The sequence below is a fragment of the Onychostoma macrolepis genome, chromosome 15 (assembly GCF_012432095.1).
Source record: "Onychostoma macrolepis isolate SWU-2019 chromosome 15, ASM1243209v1, whole genome shotgun sequence".
NCBI lineage: Eukaryota > Metazoa > Chordata > Actinopteri > Cypriniformes > Cyprinidae > Onychostoma > Onychostoma macrolepis.
Genome location: NC_081169.1, coordinates 23,598,789 through 23,626,320, shown reverse-complemented (window position 1 = coordinate 23,626,320; position 27,532 = coordinate 23,598,789). Strand labels below are relative to the sequence as shown.

At 36.4% G+C, this 27,532-nt stretch overlaps 1 protein-coding gene and 1 long non-coding RNA gene across 4 annotated transcripts in view; one reads left to right on the top strand and one right to left on the bottom strand.

Annotated features, from left to right (window-relative positions):
• LOC131520970 (uncharacterized) overlaps positions 1-27,456 on the top strand; it is a 41,363-nt gene extending 13,907 nt beyond the window's left edge. For both annotated transcript variants that reach the window (XR_009266169.1, XR_009266168.1), the window contains one exon: positions 27,317-27,456. This is a non-coding gene — a long non-coding RNA (uncharacterized LOC131520970). The remainder of the gene's footprint in view (positions 1-27,316) is intronic.
• nyap2a (neuronal tyrosine-phosphorylated phosphoinositide-3-kinase adaptor 2a) overlaps positions 1-27,532 on the bottom strand; it is a 44,866-nt gene that overhangs the window by 9,914 nt on the left and 7,420 nt on the right. Inside the window, exons 2-4 of one of the 2 annotated variants that reach the window (XM_058745568.1) lie at positions 27,267-27,487; positions 18,028-18,335; positions 4,637-5,809 (exon numbers count right to left, since the gene is read on the bottom strand). In XM_058745568.1, the coding sequence (XP_058601551.1) occupies positions 4,637-5,809; positions 18,028-18,335; positions 27,267-27,463 (1,678 nt within the window). In that variant the 5' untranslated portion in view covers positions 27,464-27,487. Of the gene's footprint in view, positions 1-4,636; positions 5,810-18,027; positions 18,336-27,266 lie in introns of both variants that reach the window. The other variant, XM_058745567.1, reaches the window with a different exon arrangement.

The following is a 27,532-nucleotide window of genomic DNA, read 5'->3' as shown; positions in this document are numbered from 1 at the left end:
GCCCCATTGCAAGATATAAAGTCACATTGAGATATAAACTCTATTATGAGAAAACAAAGTAGCATTTGCAACATAAAGTTACAACTGGGAGGAATAAAGTTCAGATTATTAAAAACATAAAGTTGTCCTTTTTTTGTTTATTTATTTATTAGTTCGTTTTTACAGTGAGGTGGAAAAAGTCTTCTATAGATGAGACTGAAACCACTACTAGGACAAGTAGCTCTAGAAGTGATAGAAAGTGATGGAGATATGGAATTAAAAGAAATTGAAAATCTGCAACAGCACAGGCAAAATTATGCATAATTACGCATATTACATGTATAATTAAGTGTTCATAGAGCTTCTTCAATATGTATTATATCAACATGTAGTGGCACAGATCTTGTGAAGCACTCCCAAAGTTCATTTAATGCAGGTACTCCACTAAAATTTCTGAGAACTCTGCTCAACATAGATTGGAATGGTTAGATTAAAATGTTTATATATATATACATATTATATATACATATTATATTTATATGTTTTTAGAAATATTTGTAATATAATTCTATTTATATGTTTGTTGTATTATTTATATATATATATATATATATATATATATATATATATATATATATATATATATATATATATATATATATATATATATATATATATATATATGTAGTTTTTTTCTTCAATATATATATTTTTGTTTTTGTAATATTGTAATGTATTTATATATATATATATATATATATATATATATATAGTGGTGTCATATAAAAGTTATGGAAATCTATGCTGGCTTAAAGGCGGATTAGATGGAATAGAAAAAGAGAGGTGCTTTGAAACTGCCAGAATGAAATTGTCATAATGGAAACTATAAATCTATATGTAAGTATTTTGTTGCACTGGAGTCAGTTTGTCTCTGTTTAATGGCACATTCTTGGAAGATCCTGATCAGAATTTCTTCTCAATCATATTCTCTGTTTTCAGCCTGACAGCTAACCTGATCTGCCATTATGTTCATGTTACTTAGTATAAGTTCTCTATGTCACAGCAAGGCACAATGTAAGCACTTCTGTGCCCTCTAAATTATGCTAATATATGCCATCCTCAGAGCAATAATGATGAGGAAATATATTAAATGTGTAGGATCATTATTAGTATATGCTAATGTAACCTTAGAGTATGTTAAGTTACTCAGACACTTAATTTTAGAAACTATTAAGCTTTTCGATGCTTCAGGAAAAGCACTATTAAATTTAAATACAGCTGCATACATTAAGGCATAGCAGGAGTCTGTTAAGTCATATTTAGAGCTAATTATGGGCACTAATAAAAACAAACTCATATCATATTTAAATTAGACTGATCTTTAAGACAGATTAATGCAGAAACACTATTGCGGGCCACTTGACACTGGCACGTGTTCAGACTCTGTATGTCTTTCTGGCGCCGAATGGTGTCATGCTGAGTTGTAATAGAATTCCCTAACAGGATTTGGACCGGGATAACTGCCCTGAACAGGAAGAGCTCAGTCATTGATTGTTTTATCCCTAAATGGGTGGATCTGAAAATGCCCATTTACAGCCCAAGTGTGAAGTTTAAGTAAGAGTGACCTTTAATATGGGATCTGTAGAGAAGAAGGTTTATTCAATCAATGACGCCCCATACAACATCTGTAATATCAAAATAACAGGAACGGCCATAGATATTTAGGCTGATATGATCAGTAATTGTTTTTATATTATGGCTGATAGGTCATCTGATAGCTGATATTGATCTACAATGATCAAAAGATCATACATTTGAAAAAAACTTCATACAAAAAAAACTTTTTACATTAAAAATTGTTTAAATTAAAAATGTAAACAAACTTTGATTCTTTCTTTATTTTATTGTATTTCGTTTTTTCTTTTTTTCTTTTTTTTCTCCAAACCTAGCATAGAAACAATGGGCTTTTTGAATAAGGTCAAGTAGGACATAATATTATTGGCTTAATATATTTTTTTTTATATGTATTATCGGCAGATGATTATACATGCATGCATACATACATACATGCATACACACACACACACACACACACACACACACATATATATATATATATAAAGAATTAATTAAATTCAGCAAGGACACATTAAATTTATTAAAAGTGAATACATTTCCAATATATGATGTTCGTTTGAACTTCCAGTTCAACCTGAGAATGTTTACATTATAAAAGAAAAAATGTTTTCAGTACTGAAAATAATAAGGATGATTCAAATCAGCATTTTAGGATGATTTCTGAAAGATTATGTGACACTGAAGACTGAAATGCCTGCTGAAAATTCAGCTTTGCCATCACAGGAATAAATGATTCTTTAATTTATTAAAATATATTACAATATATTAAAAACATTGTGTAATAATGCAGCATTCGCAAGGTTTTTAACTCCCTTACAAGACTAAATCTGAATATATCAGAAACGGATGAGTGAATTCTGATCATAATCTCACATGTGGCCACAGCCATGTTTCTTAGCAGACTGATGTTGAGCTGTAAATGAGAATGAGATACATGGTGTGTTTTGGATCACTGTGACAGATTCTTCACTATCTCTGGCTTTTCTCTCTGTGTGTGTCAGGCAAACACACACACATACACATACTAATGCCGGCAGCCTGTTAATCTCACACACCTCCACACTCTGTCAGGCACGAAGCCCAAGTCACAGATCCGTGGAAGACATACTGACAGGAGGAGTCTGTGTGTGTTTGTGTGTCTCTGCTGGACTGGGTAGCGTAAAATTGACTGTGATGGACAGACTGAACTGCTTCAGTGTGTGTGTACCTGTGTGGTGTATATATGCCTTATTATATTAAGGTGAGTTGAGGTTTGGCTTCTTATAAATATAAGTAAAAAATAACAATAGTGTGTGTGTGTGTATTTGGGATTCAACATTATAGCCTTGACTCGTTAATCTAAAGTGTTTCAGAATGAATCCATTACAATTTTAATCAAGATTTGAAAGGCTCATGAGGAATGCACTCAGCAACCCTCGCAATGCAACAATCTGGCGACCTTCACATTTGATGTGAAGAGGCTCTGTTTGGGTGGGAGAATCTGGGTCATTTTCTCACTCTCTGTGCCCCGCACAATGTAAGCATGCTGAGTGGTCTGTGCGTAGGTTGATTGCTCAATTTTTAATCTGTGAATAGGCTCAAAACCACACTTGCACACAGACACACCTGGGGTGATGGAAGTGGACCATGGAAATAGGACATGAAAGCCATCTCTCCTCCACACATAAGAAAAAATAACAGTCTGGAAAAAAGTCCTTAGCTGCAGCTCTCAAGACGATTACACACGCTCTTTAAACCCAATCAGGCTTTGCTGTATGAGACAACATCCCTCGCTTTGAAGTTGTAACTGAGACGGCTACCAATCGCCCCCAGATATCTCACTGTTAACCCATCAATTCCAGTATTTGCCGGGTTTAACATTTGTGGATCTGATTAATTAAAAGTCTTGGTCCTTTTTCTAGATTACTTATTTTCTACTTGCACTAATATTAATAGGATGACAATTATTTTCTAGTATTTTCACATATAACAGTTGAATGGCTGAAATCTATTTTGGACATATTCCAGACAGTATTTGTGGCTTAAAAAAACCATAATGAATTCATAAAATAAAATACTAACTTTGAATAATTTTTTTCACTCTTTTTTTTAAATATTCAATGAAACACAAACAATTTAAATTAAATCAAAGTTACATTGAGGCACAAAGCTTAAAATGAACTGTTATATCATTATATTATTCCTCTGGTAAAAATTTGTGTTATTTGAGCTGTAATGGTTTTATAATTTTTACAATTATTTTTGGGTTTATGGTGTTGTGTTGTCCAATTTTACTACTTCATTGCCATGACATAATTTTAAACATAATTTTTAAATTTTACACAAAATCATGTTAATATGCATATTGTTTACATCATGTGGCTATACTTTTGAAACTGAGTATTTTAACATTAACAGCTTTGTCTTATTTACTTCCACTGTAAGTGTCTCACTGTGGCCCAATTTCATCCTTTTCTTAATTTATTTATTTATAAAATGAGAAAATGACGGACAAGTTGAAATAAATTTTTATTGTAATCTTCATTATGATAAAGGTGAACAATATGTGAAAAATTGGAGAAATGCACAATCAAATATCCTACTATACTTTGTACCCTTTATTGACCAATGCATATAACTTAAATTGTGATAATTTAACTGCAATTTAAAGATTTAGGTTTTGGGTCAGATTTTTTTTGTTTTTTTTAAGGAAAAGTCATTTATTATTTTACAAAAGATTTCTATTTATTATACATTAAAATCTAATCTAATAAAATCTTAATCAGCATATTAAAATGATTTCTGAAGGATTATGTGACACTGTAGACTGGAGTAATGATGCAAAAATTTCAGCTTTGTCATCACAGGAATAAATTACATTTTAAAATATATTAAAATAGAAAATTGTTATTTTAAATGGTAATAATATTTACCAATATTACTATTTACTGTATTTTTGATTAAATAAATGCAGCTCTGCCGAGACCCCAAACTTTGTTTTTGGTAACACGTTTAGATCAATTCTAACATTTTTACTCACCATCCGTTGACTCCTTACTCTTGCGGCTTCCAGAACCTTTCTTCAACATGTTACGTCCGGAAGAGAACAAGTTGCTGAGCTCATCCAAAGGACTGGTTGGCGTACGGCTGCCTCGACCTCCCGACCCTGAGCTTGAGCCAGACGCAGTGGAGACATTTTGCATGGACCCTCCATGCAGACTGGAGGAATTCGAGAGCCGCCCGCTCTCACGCGATCCATGCGGAACTCCAGACGCGCTGCGAGGAATTGTCCCGGTCATGAGAGCGTCGTACGGTGGGGGGCGCTTCAGGGTGAGCGGCGTTAATGCGCGACCCATACTGACGGGGGACGGGCAGGCGGAGTGGCTCCTTGGGTAGCCATGCGCCGCAGACGACCCACCGCTTTTATACAGCGCAGATGGCAGAGGAGGAGCAGATGATCGTCCTGATGCTGTGATTGTTTGTTGCTCCTTAGTCTCTGCTGACTTCTTATGGTGATGGTGGCGGTGGTGGTGGTGTTTACCAGACACCTGCTGTGGCTCCAGCTGTGGTCCAGGGTCGGCGCTAGTTGGGGATGCACCAGGTTTCACATACCCGACGTTCTCCAACATGGGCAGTTTGGTGACATCCAGTGGAGTAAGAGGGGATTCATCAGAGTTGGGCGAACATTGGGCTGGTGCAGGTGGGAATACTAGTAGAGGAGGTCGATGGGAAAGCAGATTCGGGAAAGGGGCGGGAATGTCACACACTGAACCACGTGGAGTAGTGGGTCGCGTAAGTTCAACTTCTGGCACCAAAGCAGTGGGACATTGCTCCCATCGCAACTGTGCGTGGTCTAAAGATGACGGTAAATCATCGTAGGCAGGATATTTCATCTCCTCGTACACACTTTCACCTTGGTCATCCTCTTCATCGCCATTAGCTCCTGCAATTCGACTGAAGTCTCGTAAGATGTTCCCCACCATCTCTATATAAACAGGTTCCGTCTCATCGTCAGTGTCAGGGGCGGGGCTTTGATTCTGAGATGCAGACTTCTTTTTGTGTTGCCGCGGCAGAGAGGCGGACTTAGCCTTGCTGCCGTGGTTTTGGATGTAAGACTCGTCAAAGGACGTGCTGAGCTGGGTGTTGGGGTTGCGTTTCGGTTTGGGTGGAGGCATGCGACGGTACTCCTCACTGCAGGGGCGGGATTTAGATGCTGTGGATGAGAGAACGGAAATGATTAGGATTTCTTTTAGTACTGTATGAAATTCAACAGTACTATAGTAATATAAAGTAGATAGTAGGGGTGGGCGATATGACCAAAATCTTATATCACGACGATATGAGTAATTTTATTTCACGGTAATAATATATATCGCAATATAGCTATTTTAGATTTAAATAAGGTCTTTATTTAAATCTATCAAATCTTTTTGATACCATAGAAATTGTATAATTCTTGTCATCAGTGTCAATATCACAAAAAAAAAATTAATACTAGACCAAATTTTAAAAAAGCTCACTGAAGACAGTCAGCTATTAAAAAAGAGTAAGAAACAAATTATAAGCAACAGGACAAAAAAATACAGTAGAACAAATAAATAAGAAATGCTACATAGATTGTATAAAGTAATCAAATGTATAAAAACACTGCATATTCTTCACTGTGTAAATTAAATATACTGTACATTTCTTCTTATTAAAGTTACAAAAGTGATTTACTTGAGAGCAGTGAGATTTTTGTCTTTTGTTGTTTGATCAACATGAATGACAGACAGCAGGGATATTAGACTGCTGTCACTTTAAGAGCTGCTTGGATCCAATATACTGTTACACATGTGTCACTCCGCGTGGCGCAGCTGACACAGAACAGCATACGCCATTTACGTTCAGTGAATTCTCTCCAAAGTTGACGAATTGTTGAATAATAAAATCGTTATTCTTTTTCTTTTGCGCACAAAAAGTATTCTTGTAGTTTGTAAAATTACGGTTAAACCCCTGGATTATTTTACCAATCTCCTTGTTATGTTTCTGGACCTTGATCGTGTAAGGACACTTGCTGTCTATGGGAGGGTCAGAGCTCACATATTCCATCAAAAATATGTGACCCTGGACGACAAAACCAGTCTTAAGTGTCAATTTTTCGAAATTGAGATTTATACATCATCTGAAAGCTGAATAAATAAGCTTTCCATTGATGTATGGTTTGTTAGGATCGGACAATATTTGGCCGAGATACAACTATTTGAAAATCTGGAATCTGAGGGTGCAAAAAAATCGAAATATTGAGAAAATCTCCTTTAAAGTTGTTCAAATGAAGTTCTTAGCAATGGATATTACTAATCAAAAATGAAGTTTTGATACATTTACGGCAAGAAATTTACAAAATATCTTCATGGAACATGATCTTTACTTAATATCCTAATGATTTTTGGCATAAAAGAAAAATCGATCATTTTGACCCATACAATGTATTTTTGGCTATTGCTACAAATATACCCCAGCGACTTAAGACTGGTTTTGTGGTCCAGGGTCACATATCTTAATTTGTGTTCCGAAGATGAACAGAGGTCTTACAGGTTTGGAACAACATGAGGGTGAGTAATTAATGAAAGAATTTTAGTTTTTATCCCTTTAAGACCTAAATTACTGTGTTTACGAGGATACTTGCATTTTGACACATACAAGTGTGTTTTTTAAACCGTTCAAGACCTATAAAGCAAAAGCGGCAAAAAAAACTCAGTTCAGTACTCCCACAGTCTGTGAGCACTGTCTTCGAGTGCGCATGTCTCTCTGACAGCGCTCAGAAACATTCTCTCAGACAGCATGCACATATAGTAAAATTAGTTCTTTTTAGCTGCTGATTGTGGCTTAAATCACTTTTTCTTTTTCTTTTTTTAACCGCGATGCTTAATGTGTGCAAACGATAACGATAACATCACGTGACCTTGTAACTGCAATAGAGACAATAGTTGAAAATCTCTACTGGTTGACAAATTTTCTATATTGCCCACTACTAGTAGTACAGCATAGCAGTAAAGTATTACAGTATTGCAAGGTGTTATCAGAATGTCATGACATATGTTAGCAGGAAATATTAGCACTGCTAAGGCTTAGAAAAAGGGTAGCTCAGTCAGCTTCTATTATTTTTAATGTCATTGCTAACTCACAAAGCCGTATGGGGCTGCACAGGGCCATTACTAGTCTATTGTGCATGTGATCATCTTTGATGCTTCATGTTTTATTCTTTCTTGCTCACATCACGTCCCACCACTGCCCTCTCAGTACAGTCACTAATCCTGAATGTGTGCGGTTATGAAGTGAGTTAATAGGCTTCTCCAAGGACTTTTTAGTGAGAATAGAGTTTAACACTCTGCTTGAGACAGGATTAATTATACACAGTTGAGCTACCAGTGCTGAGAAACGAGGAAAGCAGGCCACGCTAGGTGTGTGTGCAGCTGTGTTCTCATTTACAGGGTCTCTACGCACTGAATAGGGCGTATCTGTAGAAGTTGTCTTTTTTGGGTTTAATAGGATAAATATGTGTGTGTTTTGGATATATATGAAGAGTTCAAATGCAAAAGCCTGAAATTGTCATCTAAAATGAGCATTTTTATCAGGCTCCTATGTTTAAATTCAGTAATTTTATTCTAATTGCAAGGTATAGGTCCTTTTCTATGCAATTAAAGGGAAATAACTGAACATAAATATTGGAGCCTGATAAAAATGCTAATTTTAGAAGAAAATTTCAGGCTTTTGCACCTGCACTCTTCATATACAGTATCTCAAAGAAGTGAGTACACCCCTCACATTTTTGTAAATATTTTATTATATCTTTTCATGTGACAACACTGAAGAAATGACACTTTGCTACAATGTAAAGTAGTGAGTGTACAGCTTAGGTTAGGTTAGGTTAACAGTGTATAACAGTGTAAATTTGCTGTCCCCTCAAAATAAGTCAACACACAGCCATTAATGTCTAAACCGCTGGCCACAAAAGTGAGTTCACCCCTAAGTGAAAATGTCCAAATTGGGCCCAATTAGCCATTTTCTCTCCCCGGTGTCATGTGACTCGTTAGTGTTACAAGGTCTCAGGTGTGAATGGGGAGCAGGTGTGTTAAATTTGGTGTTATCGCTCTCACTCTCTCATACTGGTCACTGGAAGTTCAACATGGCACCTCATGGCAAAGAACTCTCTGAGGATCTGAATAAAAGAATTGTTGCTCTACATAAAGATGGCGTAGGCTATAAGAAGATTGCCAAGACCCTGAAACTGAGCTGCAGCACGGTGGCCAAGACCATACAACAGGTTCCACTCAGAACAGGCCTCGCCATGGTCGACCAAAGAAGTTGAGTGCACGTGCTCAGTGTCATATCCAGAGGTTGTGTTTGGGAAATAGACGTATGAGTGCTGCCAGCATTGCTGCAGAGGTTGAAGGGGTGGGGGGTCAGCCTGTCAGTGCTCAGACCATACGCCACACACTGCATCAAATTGGTCTGCATGGCTGTCGTCCCAGAAGGAAACTTCTTCTAAAGATGATGCACAAGAAAGCCCGCAGACAGTTTGCTGAAGACAAGCAGACTAAGGACATGGGTTACTGGAACCATGTCCTGTGGTCTGATGAGACCAAGATAAACTTATTTGGTTCAGATGGTGTCAAGCGTGTGTGGCGGCAACCAGGTGAGGAGTACAAAGGCAAGTGTGTCTTGCCTACAGTCAAGCATGGTGGTGGGAGTGTCATGGTCTGGGGCTGCATGAGTGCTGCCGATACTGGGGAGCTACAGTTCATTGAGGGAACCATGAATTCCAACATGTACTGTGACTGTGAAGCAGAGCATGATCCCCTCCCATTAATGGCTGTGTGTTGAGTTATTTTGAGGGGACAGCAAATTTACACTGTTATACAAGCTGTACACTCACTACTTTACATTGTAGCAAAGTGTCATTTCTTCAGTGTTGTCACATGAAAAGATATAATAAAATGTTTACAAAAGATGTGAGGGGTGTACTCACTTCTGTGAGATACTGTGTATATATATATATATATATATAAGTGCTCATAAGTGCATGTGCAAAATGTTAATAATTGAATTTCATGAAAATTGCATGTTTTTTATTTAGTAGGCTACTGTCCTGAATAAGCTATTTCACATAACAGATGTTCACATATACGCCACAAGACAAAATAATAACTGAATTTATAAAAATGACCCCATTCAAAAGTTTACATACCCTTGAATCTTTTTACTATGTGTAATTTCTTGGATGACGACTGTTTTTATATTTTGTTCATGATTCCCTAGTTGGTCCTGAGCAGTTCAACTGCCTGCTGTTCTTCAGAAAAATCCTCAAGCTCCTGCATATTCTTTGGTTTTCCAGCATCTTCTGCAAATTTGAACCCTTTCCAACATTGACTGTATGATTTTGAAATACATCTTTTAACACTAAGGACAGTTGAGGGACTCATACACAACTATTACAAAAAGTGAAAACATTTACTGATGCTCAAGAAGGCATGTATAAATTAGAATTTTTCTTAAAGATATTTAGAATCTATATAGGTAAATAAATGCCTGTTGCAGTTTAATATGAAAATAAATGTGGTTTATTTGTGATATGTACAGTATGTGTAGTATTTACATGGTCTTGATAAATTGTCTTTCCACTTCCTGTCAAACGATACATACCGATATACACTTATTCCTTACGCTGTATACCCTGTGAAGTTCACTTTGCATTATTGGCAGTTGGAACGTACCCTGAGTGCACTACTGCCAGTAACTGGTGATGTCAGCTAGAGATACTAAGCTTTATGGGAAGAGTTCATGGAATAATCAAACAGGCAGTTTCCTACACACACTGGAGGGCGGAGAGAAAGAACTAGAGTGGAGAAAACTAGGTCATTTTAACTTCATGAATGAATTTCATCCTGACTAATCATCTCAGCGGAAAGCAACTGTTTCAATTTCTTTTCCACCCTCCCCCTCTTGTTTACTCACTCGCTCATTCTTCATCTTTCTGTCATTTCTCAGCTGGCTCAGTGAAGGGCAACTTGACTGACCCGTTTCTTCCAGCAACGGCAGAGTGGTGTGTGTGAGTGTGTGTTTGTATTTGACTATTAGTGTGTCTCTTGCCAACAGCAAGTGCAAGTAATAGTTAATGGGGCAGCATGGGATGTATGCTAATTTTTAATCTCCTGTAATGCTGGCTGAAGCTATAATTACGTCACTCTCTAGAGACTCTAGATCCTGTGTGTGTATGTAGATGGGTTTATGTTATGTAAAGGACATGACAGGGGTTTGTATCAGCTTTGTGGTGGAACTCTGTGATACACAGATGAAATGTCAGCAAGAATGACAAAATGATTTCACTTATCGTTCAGGAAAAGACTCACAGCACCTCACCCAAGTGACAGAACGAGGACAGTGACTTGCATTCTCTCAGCAATTTTACACACAAACTTGTACACCTTGTAAGAACCTCCTTTATACTTCTGAATAAATCAATTCTTAGATATAAAATTGAGAAATTAATATACAGTTGTAATATATGAAATCATGAAATTGTGAAATATAAAGAATATATAAAAAAAAAAAAATTAGTCTGAGGAAGAAATTTGTTCCCATGCTCTATTAATTTGTTCCCTCATTTTAACTGAATGGTGGCCATGATTTAACTATAAACGAGGGAACAAAATAATAATAAATGGCCTCAAATATAATATAATACAATATAATATAATATAATAATTAGGGCTGGGCAAGTTAATACGTTATTATTGCATTAACACATTAATTAAGGCCGACAATTATTTTATCGCTCATTAACCCAGTTTTATTATTATTATTGTGAAAGTCCGTTGCCACAGTCCGTTCACAGGAGGGGATTGGCTATTGATTAGTACTGGCTTGGTATGGGCATCATCACGTGTCTCAACCAATGAGAGTATTTGGGGTGGGCCTAAGACTGCAACAGCGCTCACATGAACGCTCCCGATAAAATTATTTAAGCTAAGCATCAGCATTCACAAAACACTGCTCACTGTTATTTTTAACAGAAAAGAATGCAACAAGCTCGTAATCACGACCTCATAAGTGGGAAATAGGAAGTTTCCGATAGCACGTGAAGACAACAGAGAAGCGCTCTCGCTCAGCACAGTGGAGTGCATCTTTTTGTTAACTTTGTGGTTTATTATTTTGAGTCATTTGGGACGCGGTAACACACAGCCCTCTCACAATATATTGCTTTACAGATCTATCACTTTTGCCACTCAGAAATGTACACACAATCATGCTGCACGTATCAGAAATTTCGCTCACACTACATGCGTACCGTGCCCGAGCCCAACTGAACCACGCTCTGGCCCACCTCTTCCAAATGAGGAAGAGGGCCGGCTAAACGAACTGGAGCGATCACACTAGTCAAACGAACCGGGCTTTGGGGGTCAAATGCGCTCGGGCACGGTTGAGATTGCCTAGTACGAGTACACCCTTATTCTCCCGCATCCCGCACACATGAGTCTCTACCCGCACGCACCCGCACCTGTACTCGTCCATCAAGTGTTGTCCCGTGCCGCACTCTGCTGCGTTGGGTCCCGCAATAGTGCATGTCTCTACTCGGAAGGTGCCTGTTATATTGTTATGATCGAGGCTCCGGACTCTGAGCATAACTTGTTTTTCTATAACAAACTATAAAATATTTTCTGTAAAAACATTAATGCCCTGGCAGTGGCATATAGCTTTGGTTTTATATTAAGTTTAGATTTACAAGAAACATTTTAACTGCTACTATGTTAAAGGAATACTGCTGTAAAAAAGCACCTTATTTGTTTAAAGTGTTTGGAAACCAAATGTTATTGCACTTTTGTTCATATAGCAGTAAATGAAAAAGTGCACAATTCATTATTGAATTTTGTGAATAACAATGCGATTAATCGTACAAAAATCATGTGATTAATCGTGATTAAAAATAAAAATAAAATGTAATCATTGCCTAATAATAATAATAATAATAATAATAAATAGCCATATATTAAAATATGTTGTGAGAACTAATTCTTCATTTGTGGCCACAATATCTATTTTTTCTGTATGTCATATGCAGGGCTCCACAGAAATATGAATCCATAAAGATATGTAGAGACACAATGCAGCAACAGAGTTTTTTTTTTTTAACTAAAACATAATTGTATGTTCGCAAAAAATGGTACTTCTATTGTTTAGCAAATTGTTAGGTCTCTTCATGGTTGCTGCCAATGCCCCCTGCTGCAGACGCAGAATCCTGTAGGAAACACTGGTGTGGACTTATGCCCGTGGAAAGCGTGTTAATGCATCTGTGTGTGTGTGTGTGTGTGTGTGTTGTAAGTGTATTTGATGACTGTGACATGGGAAAATATAGGGCACTGTGTTCCAGAGGACAGCAGGTGCATGATGTACCTTCCTCTCACAACACATCCATCTCTCCCTCTCTCTCTCTTTGAAGCAGAAGCAGTCTTGTGATGTTGTCTCCCATCAGAGGATGTAGTAAATGCTGGATCTGTTATCTAGTATTACACTGCTGATTTAATACAGATGTTTATCTGTGCTTGCATGTGTACGATAATGCATTTATATTGATTTCCCTCTAAATTAGAGGTGAAATAGTCCCCTCCAATGAGATATACAGCACAGATATACGCCACATGTCATTAAGTTTAATATGATGGTGTTTAAAGAACACTGCTCATGATTTATTGAGGTTTGCATGTATGTCAGTAGCTCTCTCTCTCTCTATATATATAGGACATGCGTGTTCTCTTGACAGCAGGTCAGTGCAGAAGATAACACACACTAACATACACAAGCAAGCTGTCACATATGCTTAGAAGGATCAAAGGGATCAGCTGAAGGAAGAAAGAGGGTTGCAATGTTTTCTAAATATGACACTACAGCATTTCCATATTTTTTTGGAAATGTACCATAGTAATTTCATGGTATTTATAGTTTTGAAGTACCATGTAAATTCCTTAATCATTTAATACCATGGTGTATATCAAAGATCTACTTACCATCTGATAATATTATTATACCATGGCACCAACATGTATGTAGAGTACCATAGTATTACCATGTTTTTGTACACGTACCATGGCTATTCCATGTTTTTTGCACATTTAACCATAGTAATTCCACTGAAGTACCTAAATATCATGGTATATGAGCATGGTGACCAATCAGTACTATGGTAAATATCAAAGTATCATGGTGGTACTACCACAGTAAAAGCAGAAAAAGTAGAAAAAGTTGGCGAAGAAATTATGTTTTATATGTTATGTTTTCTGGACATGTGCCATTGTAATGCCGTGTTTTTGATTAAATTGAAATATCTTTTTATGTTCGCATGTTTCTGAATATGGAAATAATTTAATACTATGGTATTTATCAAAATGTCATGGTTTTATCATCTAATGCCATCACTGTACCATGGTACCATCATAGATTTTTTGTAAGATGAATCAAATGGAGGAAAAAAGTGGGATATAATCAAATGTATACAGAGTAACATAGTATTACAGTATTATTTTGTACATGTATTATGGTTATTCCATGTTTTTGGACATTTAGCATGGTAATTCATAGTATACTTTGAAGTATACCATCTGATGCTATTTTTATACCACAGTAAGAGTAGAAAGAGAATTCTGTTTCTATAGCATTAATGTATAAATTAAGAAGGCTAGAAGAAATAGTGGGTGAGTCTGTGAGAAAGGGAATGCATAAACGAGTGAGATAAAAGCCAGGATTGTAATGAGGAAAACAAGAAAGGGTGCCAAACTGGGGTGGAAAATGAAGGCATGAGAGCAAAGGAGGGATGAGAGATGGGGGAAGTGTAGTGTGGAGCTTGAGGGGGAAAGAGAGAGAAGAGAAGGAGGAGAGATGTTGAGCTCTTTGAGGCTCCTCTGGAGGAATAATCTGTGGCCCTTGGTGTGGTGGAAATGCCACAGAGCCTCAGGCTAAATCAGTCAAACACTGTCTCTCTGTATAGATCCTTACTCGGACATCAAGATCCTATATGATTTAAAAAATATGCTCTGGGTATAATCTGAAAGCAGAAAAGAGAAAGAGGTTTATATGTGTTTGAAGGGGTAGGGTATTTTTTTGAGCACCAAATTTAATTATTAAATGAATACTTTTATTCAGCAAGGATGCATTAAATTGATCAAAAATAGACATTTATAATGTTAAAAACGTCTATTTCAGTTCTGGTCTTTGGAACTTTATATTCATTATATAATCCTGAAAATGTCTGGTTTCCACAAAAATATTAAGCAGCACAACTATGTTTAAGTTTCTTGAGCAGCATATAAGCATATTAGAATGATTTCTGAAGGATCATATGACACTGAAGACTAGAGTAATGATGCTGAAAATGCAGCTTTGCCATCACAGGAATAAATGATATTTTAAAATATAAATTCAATTAGAAAAATCAATATTTTAAATTGTTCCATATTTGACATTTTTTGACTTGAGTAGAAAATAAGGTTGCATGTGTTTGAGTTTGAATATACTAAAAGGTTTTATGTTCTGTATATAGTACGGTGAAGTTGGCTGCGTTTCAGATTTCACTGCAAAGAGCCGGTTGATGTTTTTAGGGTTAATGTACTCTAAATGAGGTTGCGAACACTGAAAAATGAGGTCAAGTGTTGGAGTGGGGTTAGGTATTTTGTAATGTGTGCTTCTGCTTTGGATTTGAAAGAAAAGCACTTTGAATGAGCTCGGCTCTCTGAGTGGGATCAGTAAAGATCAAGTTAAGGGTTAAAGGAAGGCTAATGTGTGTGGAAATGAGTGTGTGTGGAATGGTAAAGGTCTCTAAGGCATTTGTTCACTGTATAATATAAAACAGCCTAGAGCAGCACATTTTGTCTGTTTAGGCTTGCAATAAAACAAAAAAGGTATAAACCTCCATTGAAGGTACAAAAGCTAAAAGGTACATCTCCTTTACCAATAAAGTGTACATATTAGTACCCTTTGAAAGCAATCAGCCCCAGTGACAGACAGTTTTGTACCTTTTTTTTCTGAAAGTGTACTAAACCCTGATGAAGGCATATTAGCCTCAGCGCGTAGGTGTGCGGTCATCTGTGACTTATTTTTAATGTTTAAGCCATGAGATAATAAAGGCTTTTTAATATAAATTCTCGAGTGTCTTGGCTTTGCAACACAGATGTATATATTATTTGTTACAGCTTTAACTCGAACTGTGTTTTGCATCTTTGTGTGCATGTTGTGAATGCGAATCACGACTCAAGTCTCTTGCTTGTCGACCTTGTAGCTCTGAACTTGTTTATAAGAGGCATCATCTGTGTTTTGGTTGATTCTGTCTGAAGCTGTCACCGCCGGTAAAACACTTAGGCCGAGAATGTTGCCTATGGCAACAGTTGCCCCATTCATAATGACACTGCAGCCAGCAGGCAACCAATCAGAGCGCTTTTGCTGGCTCAGGGTGACCAGTCAGAGGAGGACAGAGAGTTGATGTCACCTGTTCCTAGAAAGATTCTTGGGTTTATTTACAGGTGTCTGTGAAAGTGAATATATATGTGTGGTGACCTTTATCTGTGCGGTATTTTCCGTTATGTAAAAAGACTGCACTGTCTGACACTGACTCATTATTGTCTGCAAGTGTGCAGTGCTGCTGTTAAGTGTGTATCAAGTCCTTCTCAAAGCAGGTCAGTCCACGCGATGGCCACCTTGGTAATGCTATTTCTCGCCTCAGGCAGAGCCATAACAGTCAAACTGTCATAGACACTGAGGGGGAGAGCATGCTTACACCCAAATATTCTGATTATAAAACAAATATTCAGATTAGTGCTTAATTAATATGGAGTTTTGAGTCAAAATGTTAACTGCTTGTTTTACATTTACATTTAGTCATTTAGCAGCCGTTTTTTTCCAAAGCGACTTACAAATGAGGACAATAGAAGCAATCAAAACCAACAAAAGAGCAACAACATGCAAGTGCTATGACAAGTCTCGGTTAGCCTAATGCAGTACACGTAGCAAGGTTTTTTTTTGTTTTTGTTTTGTTTTTTAAAAAGAGAACAAGTAGATATAATATATAAAAAATAAACCTAGTGGGTTTTTTTGTTGGTTTTATTTTAGTTTTTTTTAAGAAACAAGTAGATAGAAAGAAAGCTAGTGTTAGATTTTCAAGAAAAGCTAGCAGTTAGAGAATAAATATGCAATTGATAGAGGGTCAAGTGTGTGTGTGTGTTTTTAAAAAAATAAATAGATAAATTAGATAGATAGATAAAATAGAATTAGAATAGAGAGTGCTAGAGTTAGAGGGTCAAATAAAGATGGAAGAGATGTGTTTTTAGCCGTTTCTTGGAGAAGGATTCAGCTACTCATACAGCATTTATTTTATAAATAAATTGCTCTGGGTGAATGCAATTTCTCAGCTGTTTTTAAGTGTTTTTATTCATACATTAATTTTTTTTTTTTTTTTTTTTTTTTTTAAAGAAAGGTTAATCCAGTTATTGGTGATTTTACAGTGACTAAAACAATATATATATATTTTAAAATATTTAATTAGAAATTATTTCCAAAATAAATAATAAAATAATAAATAATGACATTTGAATATATATATATATATATATATATATATATAATAATGTGCCTGTTTGTTGTAGAATGAAGCCTTGACATAAAGCAAAAAGCGAGACTATTTTTACTACAGTCATCAAGTTGAATGATTTCTTTGTTTTGTCCTGTACAGTGCATTTCTTTGTTTGTATGTGTATTTTTATATAGTAAGTGATCATGTTTATAAAATATCTACTACTTTTCTTGTCTAGCTCTTCTGTGTGATGTGGACTGCAGTGAGGAAGAGTGCTTGGTGTGTGTGTGTGTGTGTGTGTGTGTGTGTGGAGCTCAAAGGAAGCGCTGCATGTGTAATGATCCATGAGAACGAGGCATGCATGAAAGAGATGGCAGAAGAGAGGAGATTTGCATACAAAAGTGAAGTGGTGGGAAAGAATAAGAGATGCCATTTTTTTCCAGAGTCTTGTGATGCATGTGAGTGTTTATGTGTTTTTTTTTTTTTAAAGGAATGCATGTTGTTTGAAATAATATTTCACAATAGTAAAACTTTAAAATATATTAAAATAAATAATTGTAATAATTTTTCACAATATTACTGTGATGTTTATATGGTTGATGTGCTTATATGATGTTTAACTGAGAGTGAAAGCGTAGGAAAGGAGAGAAAACACCTCACATTTAAAAAGTACCTTTTTTTGGATATGGTACCATGGTATTACTATGTTTTTTTGGACATACTTTCATTGCATTATGAATGCTGTTCCAAGTTCCGACACATTTCCAAACACAAAAGTTTGCGTGCAGTAGCTAGAAGCATTAGTGGTAATGTATTGCGTGCACACACATATTTACCGTCACATTTCTCTGATTCCTTCCCGCTCTTCCCCGTGCTGAGCCCAGTGTTGACGGTCTCAGAGGAGGTGCTGAGTTTGGTGTTGGGATCTCGTCTGGGTTTGGGCGGGGGCTGTTTTCTCGAGGTGGGACTCCCCTCCTCTTCTCCCCCTCCCACAGAGTGCAGAGACTGCGAGCGTACGGTGAAGCCCGGCCCGCAGGGAGGAGGAACGCGGTCCTGAGGGGCCGGCATCGTCATGAAGCCCATACGAAAGTGTTTGCCTGCGTATCCCCCTCCTTCCGTCACACGGGCCACATCCTCGCCAATCCTGAAGAGAGAAAGGCAGTTTACTTAAGCATTTCACAAAGTATTACACTTGCACCCATCTATGAACCCCATATACTTCCTGAAAGCTAGATGGATTTCAGCATCAGACACTGTTCCAGAACAGAGCAAAATCAAGCACATGACAGAACACCAGCACAGATTAATATTCTATTACAGATTAATATTCTGCTCTAGTCCAACATTCATTAATGCGAATTCACAAAGAATACTGCAAACACACAAACATAGCACAGGTCAGAGGGAGTTTAATTCAAACAGATCAGAGATCGAGGGAGGATGTTTGTGGAGATTTAGAAACGGAAAAATCCTCATGCAAATATAATTGAGAAAGTAGGCTGTGTGTTATGATGAACTATCCATCAAAGAACATTAAAAACACACACACACACACTAAAAATATTATAACTATGATAACTATTTTCAGCATTGAAAACTAAGCAGCAAATCAGCATATTAATAATAATTGGGAATTGCCATCATAAAAATATATATAAAACTTTAAAATAAATGAAAAATAAAATAATTTTATAATAACAGTTATTTAAAATTGTAATAATATTTCACAATATTAGTTTTTACTGTATTTTTAATCAAATGAAAGCAGACTAAGATACTTTTTTTTTTCAAAAACATAAAACCTATGTCTTACCTATTCATATATATCTACTTTATAAAATACTATATTAGATTTTGTAGTAAACTGTCAATAAAGGGTTATGATAATCTTGTAACAGATAACATATCTTTGTTCTTTGTTTTCCAGATTATTTCATTATTAGCGGTTTCGAACATGTTTCATATTTTATTTTGTACGCAGCTTAAGCAATATAAATGTGACAAAATATTCTACGTTTGTAATGTGAGAATGTTACAGAGGAAAGGCGATTTCACTCCATCCATCTATCCGTTCCCTCATAACTTCATGAATCTATCTTGCCTAAAAGTCATTTCTGCATAATCCAATTCAGAGCAATTTGGCTGGATTTTAAGATGATTTCTGCCCTGAATATTCTATAAAAATTGAGTTACTTTCATCTGTCTGTTCATGAGAAAGTGCGAGAGAGATGGTGAGAGAAAGAGAGAGAGAGGTGGGAGGGAGGGAGAAAGGGGCAGTCAGTTCAATTGCTGTCTCTCAAATTCTCTCTCTCTCTCTTTTGGAGGAAAACTAATCATACTAAAGGGCAGACAGGATTTACTCGCGTTGGCTTTAAGTAACCATTCACTCACACAGACACAATGTGTGTGTGTGTGTGTAATCAGAGGGGAGGGTGTGGTGCTTCATAAAGAATGATTGAGAGTCTGTCTGCCAAACTCACTGCACCAGCGTCCCTCATCTCTCTGCTTCTCTCCTTGCATCCTTTCATCCATGTGTGTTGTCATCTGTCTTGTCTTTCTTGTATCGTCTGCAATTTTTCCCTCCCTTCAGTGGTCACACTTCACACTTGAGTGTCTTGAGTGACCAGTCATTGTTTTTTCTTTCCTTTCGCTTTTCACTCTGACATTTTTAGAGGAAAATAATATTACCAAATGACCAAACAGTCACTCATTTTACTTTTTCATATGCTGATTAATGTGATGGAACAATTAAAACTATAATGTCAATGACAGGAAATACAATTGTGGCTTCGGTTGAAAGACTAAATCACCAAAAAAAAAAGTCTGATGGCGTTTTACCTCTGTCTTCTCATTTTTACTTTGTCCATGATTTCTACACTACTGTTTAAAAGTTTAAGAAATTTACACTTTTATCAAATTAGGGATTCATTAAATTGATCAAAGTTGACAGTAAAACTTCTACATATTGCAAAAGATTTCTAGTTTCTTTTCAACTTTCTATTTATCAAAGAGTACTGATAAAAGATGTATCAGGCTTTCCACAAACAGCACAACTGCTTTCAACATTGATAATTATAAGAAGTGTTTTTTGAGCAGCAAATCAGCATATTAGAATGATTTCTGAAGGATCATGTGTACTGAATACTGGAGTAATGATGCTGGAAATTCAGTTTTGCCATACTGTATTTTTGATCAAATAAATGCAGCCTTGATGAGCATAAGAGACTTCTATAACAAATGTAAAAAATCTTGCTGACCCCAAAATTTTAAACAGTAGTCTACACTTGTCACTACTTTGTATTTCAGAAAGACTAAAAAAAACAAACCCTCTCTGTCTTAAAAGCCTCCACATCCCTCCTTTATTTACAGAAAATAATGTGTCATCATTTCAGGAAGAGTCTAGATCATTATGGTGACTCGATCACCTTATTGATGGATGTTCGCAGTAGCATAGAAGTGTAGTGCTCACTATTCCTGCTGACAAGACCAGCTTAGACCAGCATAGCCTAGTTTATGCTGACTAGTTTGGTGCTCGCCTGTGTGTGTGTGTGTGTGTGTGTGTGTGTCAGCTTTCGCCTGTTGTGTGGAGAAAATGTCCCCAAAAGGTAGTAAACATTGTGGGAAGCAGCTAATGGCCCTCACAAGGACAATAGATTAATAAACATAATAAATAATGTCTTAATGAAAATGTTGAAAGGTTTGTGTCAGGGTTTAAGGATAGGGTTAGAAGATATAAAATATCATTATCTCAGTAAAAATCAATAGATGGATTTAGATGGAAAGTCTCTTCTCTGACAGAATAACAAATGTGTGCATGTGAAGGGTTAAAGGTAATTGAATAGTGGTTAGTAGGGCAAAGCTTGGATTACCATATTTAATTAATTGAAAATGAAATTTTGCTGAAAATGTACTCACCCTCAGGACATTTAAGATGTAGATGAGTTTGTTTCTTAATCCTGAAATTTAGCATTACATAACTTGCTCACCGATGAATCCTCTTTAGTGAATATGTACCGTCAGAATGAGAGTCCAAACAGCTGATAAAAACATCACAAGTAATCCATATGAGCCCAGTCCATCAATTAACATCTTGTGAATTGAAAAGATGTCAATTTGTAATAAACAAATCAATTATTAAGTCGTTTTAACTTTAAACCATTGCTTCTGGCAAATATACAAGTCCGTAATCCATAATAAGCTTGTAAACAGTGCTTGATCTGTGCACATTTCTCTCCTGATTCAGACAAGATGACTTTTTCGCTGGAGAAAGCAATATTATGAATAGAGGACTCATATTTTAGTCAGAAGCAATGGTTTTCATCCATCTTAATGATAGATTTGTTTTTTACAAACACAATTTTTTTGCTTCACAAGATGTTAATCGATGGACTGGATTTGTGTGTTTATGTGATGTTGTGATGTTTTTATTAGTTGTTTGGACTCTCACTCTGATGGCACCCATTCACTGCAGAGTATCCTTTGGTGAGCAAGTCTTGTTAAAGTGCCCCTATTATGGGTTATGAAAGGTTCATATTTTGTTTTTGGGAGTCCCCAACAACAGGTTGACATGCATGCAAGGTCAAAAAACACTTTCATTGTCTTTTAATATGCATTTATTTTGACCTTACTTGCTCAACAACTCCTGAACGATTCGCTCAATCTGCGGTGATTGGTCCGATTGGTCTCATTTCCATTACATCATGCCTGTAATGCCCGATAAAGCAGCGTTTGTGAGAGCAGTGCTGCTTTGTGTGCAGCGTTACTGGGGAAACCACTATTTCTACCGCTCCAAATGAGGCACCTATAGTGGCAAAGAATGAATTTGCATTTTCATTCAGACCAACACGAAAAGACCAACAAGTGGGAGGGCAGTATGCTAATGTTTCATGTTGACATCAACATCAAACGGCTTCCAATGATTCAGAGTCGACTCTTTCTTTTGAGAGACAACAACTTTGTTTTCATTCAATTAGTGCTGTGTTACGCACTGCATGAAAGGTAATTTTCAAAAATCCAGAATAGGGGCACTTTAATGATGAACAAACTCATCTACATCTTGGATGGCCTGATGGGTGAGAATATTTTCAGGAAATGAAATGGAAAGAAAAGTGGCTAGCATTTAGTTAGCATTGTTTGCCTATATGCTTAGATACAGAGGGTGCATTATTTAGCACGCTACTATGAACGTGAAATACTGTGACAGAATAAACCTCTGTCTTCTGTCTTTGCTTGTCCAGCAGTTCACACCCATCAGCCCTCCTCTAAACAACCTCTCATCCTTTCATCCTTTTCTCCAGTCTTTATCCTTTAATATTTTTTTTTCCATGCATGATTTTCCATCCCTTTCACCTTTAAATCCAGAGACAGCTCTCCTGGTTAATGTGACTGTTTTCCTCTCTCTCTCTATCAGTCTAACACATGCACTCGGTCTACCAAGGTTGATGCACCAATCAAAGTGACCTTTTCCTGACCTTCACTCATATGTCAATGTCCATGTTATTGATCTGAGCATGTCTGTAGATTCCTTCTTCAAAACACTGCCTTTCTGTAGCATTTCCCTTTGATTTTTGTTGTTGATGTTTACATCAGGTCACAGTAACACTGCTTATGTCAGTGTAGACGATACCATTGACTACGGTTTGCTTTAGACGCCAAATTGCTTTCAGGGCTTCTGGCTGCTTCTATAGCAACCATGTCAAAACTATTTCCAAGCAATTTATTGAACATGAATTATCATTAATATCTGAAAAGCTGTGTTAGACAGTTCACTTCCTCTTTCACCTGTACAGTTGTGATGTAAACATGTACTCAAAACACAGACAAACTGTCTAACAACTGAAAATAAATTTTATTTTTTAACATAAAATAAAATAAAATAATTAGTATTTTCCGATATGGACATGAAAATGAAGCTTATATTTAGAACCAGCAAGGCTGTTTGCATTATCATTGTTTTCATGACAATTAAGCGAGACTCCCTTCCACAATTCTCATTAATGTTTATGTGAAAAATGTCTTATTACTGTAATGCAAAATACTGTATGTGCAAATTGCAAAAAATAACGATATAACAGTTAAATTGTAAATTGAAGTAATAGAAGTACATTTGTAGTTAATATTTATTATTTCTTTTTTGCATTTTATAATATTTAATATTATTATTATTGCTGTATTTTATTATTATTATGAGTTTCCGAAAAAATGCATCAGGACAGAATAGTTTTCATTACTGTGTTACAGTAATAACATGACAATCGTTAATGTTAATTAATGTTCTAAAAAATAATGTTGCACTGAAGAATTAACCTGTCTTTTTTATGCAAAATAAAATATCTTATGTTTTTCATGATGCACCATAATCTGTACATTTCAAGATTTTTTTCATTATGACATTATTTTTATGACAATTAAGCATATCCACCCCTCCCCCTATTCTCATTAGGCTACTGTTATGTGTAACAAAGACCATTCTCATTACTTGAATGTGAAAAAATAATGATATAATAGCTAAATTGTAAATTGTAGTATATTTGTAAAGGTTAATGTTTATCATTATTTTTGTATTTTATAGTATTTGCTATTATTTTGATATATATGTTTTATATTTTCTTTTTTTTTTAATTGTTTTTATTTCTGTATTACAGTATTGACTTAAAACTCATTCAAATGATTTTCAGGGTGAAATATAACTTGGACATTTCTTTGTGAGATTCACCAGCCTGTTTTACCAGCACAACAAAGAAAGTTTGCTTAATTGAAGTACGTTATAAAACAACTCATAAAACCCACTTATATCCCTGTGTATTATATCTCTACATACAGAGAAACAAATGTAGGTGTGTGCCTATAATTTCTTATTCATTTCCCAATCCAATCATATTCAAATTCATTTTAAGCCTCATCAACATGCACACATACTCATATATGAGAGTGAGGCGAGTTGTAACAGGATTTCTGGTATTATGTAGGTCCTGTAAGGTCATCAGATCCAGATTTTCCATTGTGTGTGTCCTTGGCCGGGTTTCTCTCAGTGTGCGTATTTGTGTGATAGCAATTGAGTGACACATCCAAACCTGGCTTCTGTTGTGTGTGTTTTAAGGGAGCGTGTGCATGTGTCCTCAGGGGCTAGCAGTCTAAATTTAGAGACGAGAGGGAGACAAGGACCAAGCCCACTGTTGCCATAGAAACTCACCCCTCTGTCTCCATGGTGACAGACCCTGTTTTTTCCCTCTCCAGGCTGAGGAGGTGTGACTTTAGGTCCTCCCACTGTCACTGTTTATATGTGCGTGTGTGTTTTGATCCTCTTTTATGAGTTATGTTAATGAAATTTCATCTGCATTCTGTAATCCTGATTGTTTAATCTCACTAAAACACCTCCAAGGGAGAGAGACTACCCACAGATGAACTCGATCGCTCGGTGTGCGTCATTGACCTCCTCTCCATATAAAGAACACCTCACTTACGCCCCATTACTGTGGGAAGAGTGTCTCAAGCTGTATGAATAGAGGGCCACCACTCAGACCTCTCAGAGAGATGCTAAAGAGGAGGAAAGAACCGGAGGTTCGATTACAGGGTACAAACAGGAGGAAATGTAGGGTTAAAGGGGCAGCGGAAGAGAAAATGAGGGGGTTGAGAGGACAAGTTGTTGATAAAGAGAGAAGTGCTAAAAAGGAAGAGGAAAAGAGGAATGAAAACAAAAATGAGAGGGTAGAGGAATGTGTGTTAAAGGAGAACTATTATGCCCCTTTTTACAAGATGCAGTGTAAGTCTCAAGTGTCCCCAGAATTTGTCTGTGAAGTTTCAGCTCAAAATACCCCACAGATCATTTATTATATCACTTTGAAAATGCCTATGAGTGGAAGCAGAAACAGGCTGTTTTCGTGCATGTCCCTTTAAATGCAAATGAGCTGCTTTTCCCCACCGCTGTTCCAGAATAGGACTGTGCCTTTACAGCTCTTACCTGAGATATTCTGAAAAAAAAAAACATGTTTGGTTATGATTATCACATCTATCGCACTGAAATCATGTGTTTTAAAGCCATATCAGTTTAAATTTATGACATACGGTTTCCTGAGCACACACATCTGAAGCATGCGCACAGAAAGCGGCAATCACATGGCATGTAAGTACTAAACTAAGTTCTCTTTCATGTCTTACTGCGTTTAAACTGTCAAAAACACAGAAGTTACATAAAAACTGTGAAGGTAAACAGCTGGGAAAGAAGTTAACTGTTTACTTTAGATCTGTGTGGCAGCAGCGTAATATACATTAAATAAATCAATAAATCCACTGCTCTCTTGTCTCCTCGGAGGCTGGGACTCTAAATAGTGTTCTGTGCTTGTCTGTGCAGCCAACAACAGAACAGTTAGCATGCTTTGCTCGTACTTTCACCATGGCATTAGAACTGGTACACCGTTGTTGCTTGCAAAACAGAATGGCGGCGCTGTGGGTGGAAACTTGCAGATTAAGGGGCAGTAATATTAAATAACGTAATATTACTACGTCACAGGGGGAGCAAAATCTGAGCGGCTCGTTTTTTTTTTCACAAGCTTGCAGAGAAAGGCTTACTAAAAAAAATTACTGGGTTGCTCTTTTTAACATTTTCTGGGTTGGATGCACCAGGGAACAAGGACCAAGCACCAAGGACCTGATTTTAATATAGCACTTAAACACGGAAAAAGTCATGATTTTCATGATATGTCTTTAAAGACAAAATTATATGAAAGTCTTGTCAAATAGGTCTCTTCACAATGCACATGGTTTCAGAGCAGCTTTATAGAAAATTGTGATGTTGATGAAATACTTTTGCTGTTAAAATAGAATAGTGAATCTCACAAAGAAATGTCTGGATTACTGAACCCTGAAAATCATTTGAAAATAATAAATTATATAAATAATATGCCTCAGAAGTACGTCATTACTCAAGTAAAATAGGTTGCATACAGCATTTTGTTCCAAATTTAGCTACACAGAAGTCAAAATAACAATAAAGGAAAGACAAAGGCACTGGAATATCATTACGCACAAACTCACACACCTCGGGCTGCTGTTAGATTAATCAAAGCATCCTTTTGTGTCTGTCTTTTATTAGACTGGCAGAACTATCTGTGCTAAATGACTCTCACACACACACAGACAGCATAATGGCCAAAGGTTTTCATTGACTCTGTGTTTGTCTCTCTAATATCCAGCTATTCCCTCATTGACTTTTAGAGCTCAGGACCAGTGACCTTTATTTCCCTGACTTTCTCTCACTCTCTTTGCACACACAGGCGACTAAAATCCCAATTGTTAAAGAGCATAACATAAATGTCACTCACACTTTCAATATGGCAGTAATGTTAACTTTTACTTTTTTTATATTACTTGGCAGTAATATTGTGATTAGTTAAAGTAATTGTCCAAATAGGGGGATTTGGGATTACTTAAAAGTATTTAAACTAATAAATTGCTATTAATATATTAAAATAATCTAAATGTAATGTAAATTAAAATTTTAAATTTTAAACATACAGTAATATCAAGATGTGAACTGAAATCATATATTCTTTTTATATTCCCTCAATAAATACTGTTTTTATTTAAGAACATACAGTTCTGGAACACAGAACATCGCTTTTGGAATCACAAAATGAATAGTTAATTAAATTAATATATAAAATTAATGAACCATGTTCATTAATTAAATATATCAATAAAAAAAGTTGAAAACAAACAGCTTTGTCATAATTACAGCAGAAATCTTAGAAGATATGAAAGTGGGGATTTGAATATTGTATTGGACAATGAGGGACTTTTAAGTTAGAAAGGCAGTACATTTTACAAAAATATTATTATCCTAGTGACAGCTTTTGTACATTTTTTCTAAGAGTGTAGATATCCTTTAGTGTTCATATGTGGGATATTTGTGCCTGTCTAAAAAAATATAAGTCTAAAACAGAGCAGGATGAGCTGCGTTCTGAATTTGAAATACTTAGATACAGGGGTTTGTTCAAATCCCAAAGTATGAACAATAGTAATAGCCAACAGCATTATTATGTGCAGTCTATCCTTAGCTCTGTGTATGTGTGTGTACCTCTTGATAGCTTCATCCTGCCGTCTCTTCTTCTGGTTTTTCTCTTGAAGGTATGTCCAGTGTGTGTGGTTACGGACGCGGTCGCTCTCTCGGGCGATGTCAGAGGCGTTCTGGATAACCAGCTCGTCATACGCCCTCAGACCGCTGTCCTCCACGTACTGCAGGAAATGTGTGCACTCGTCTTCCCCGGAATCCATCCTTCAGCACAACAGAGAGACTGCCTGGAAGACAGGGAAAGAGCAAGAGAGAGACTTGAGTTTATCACA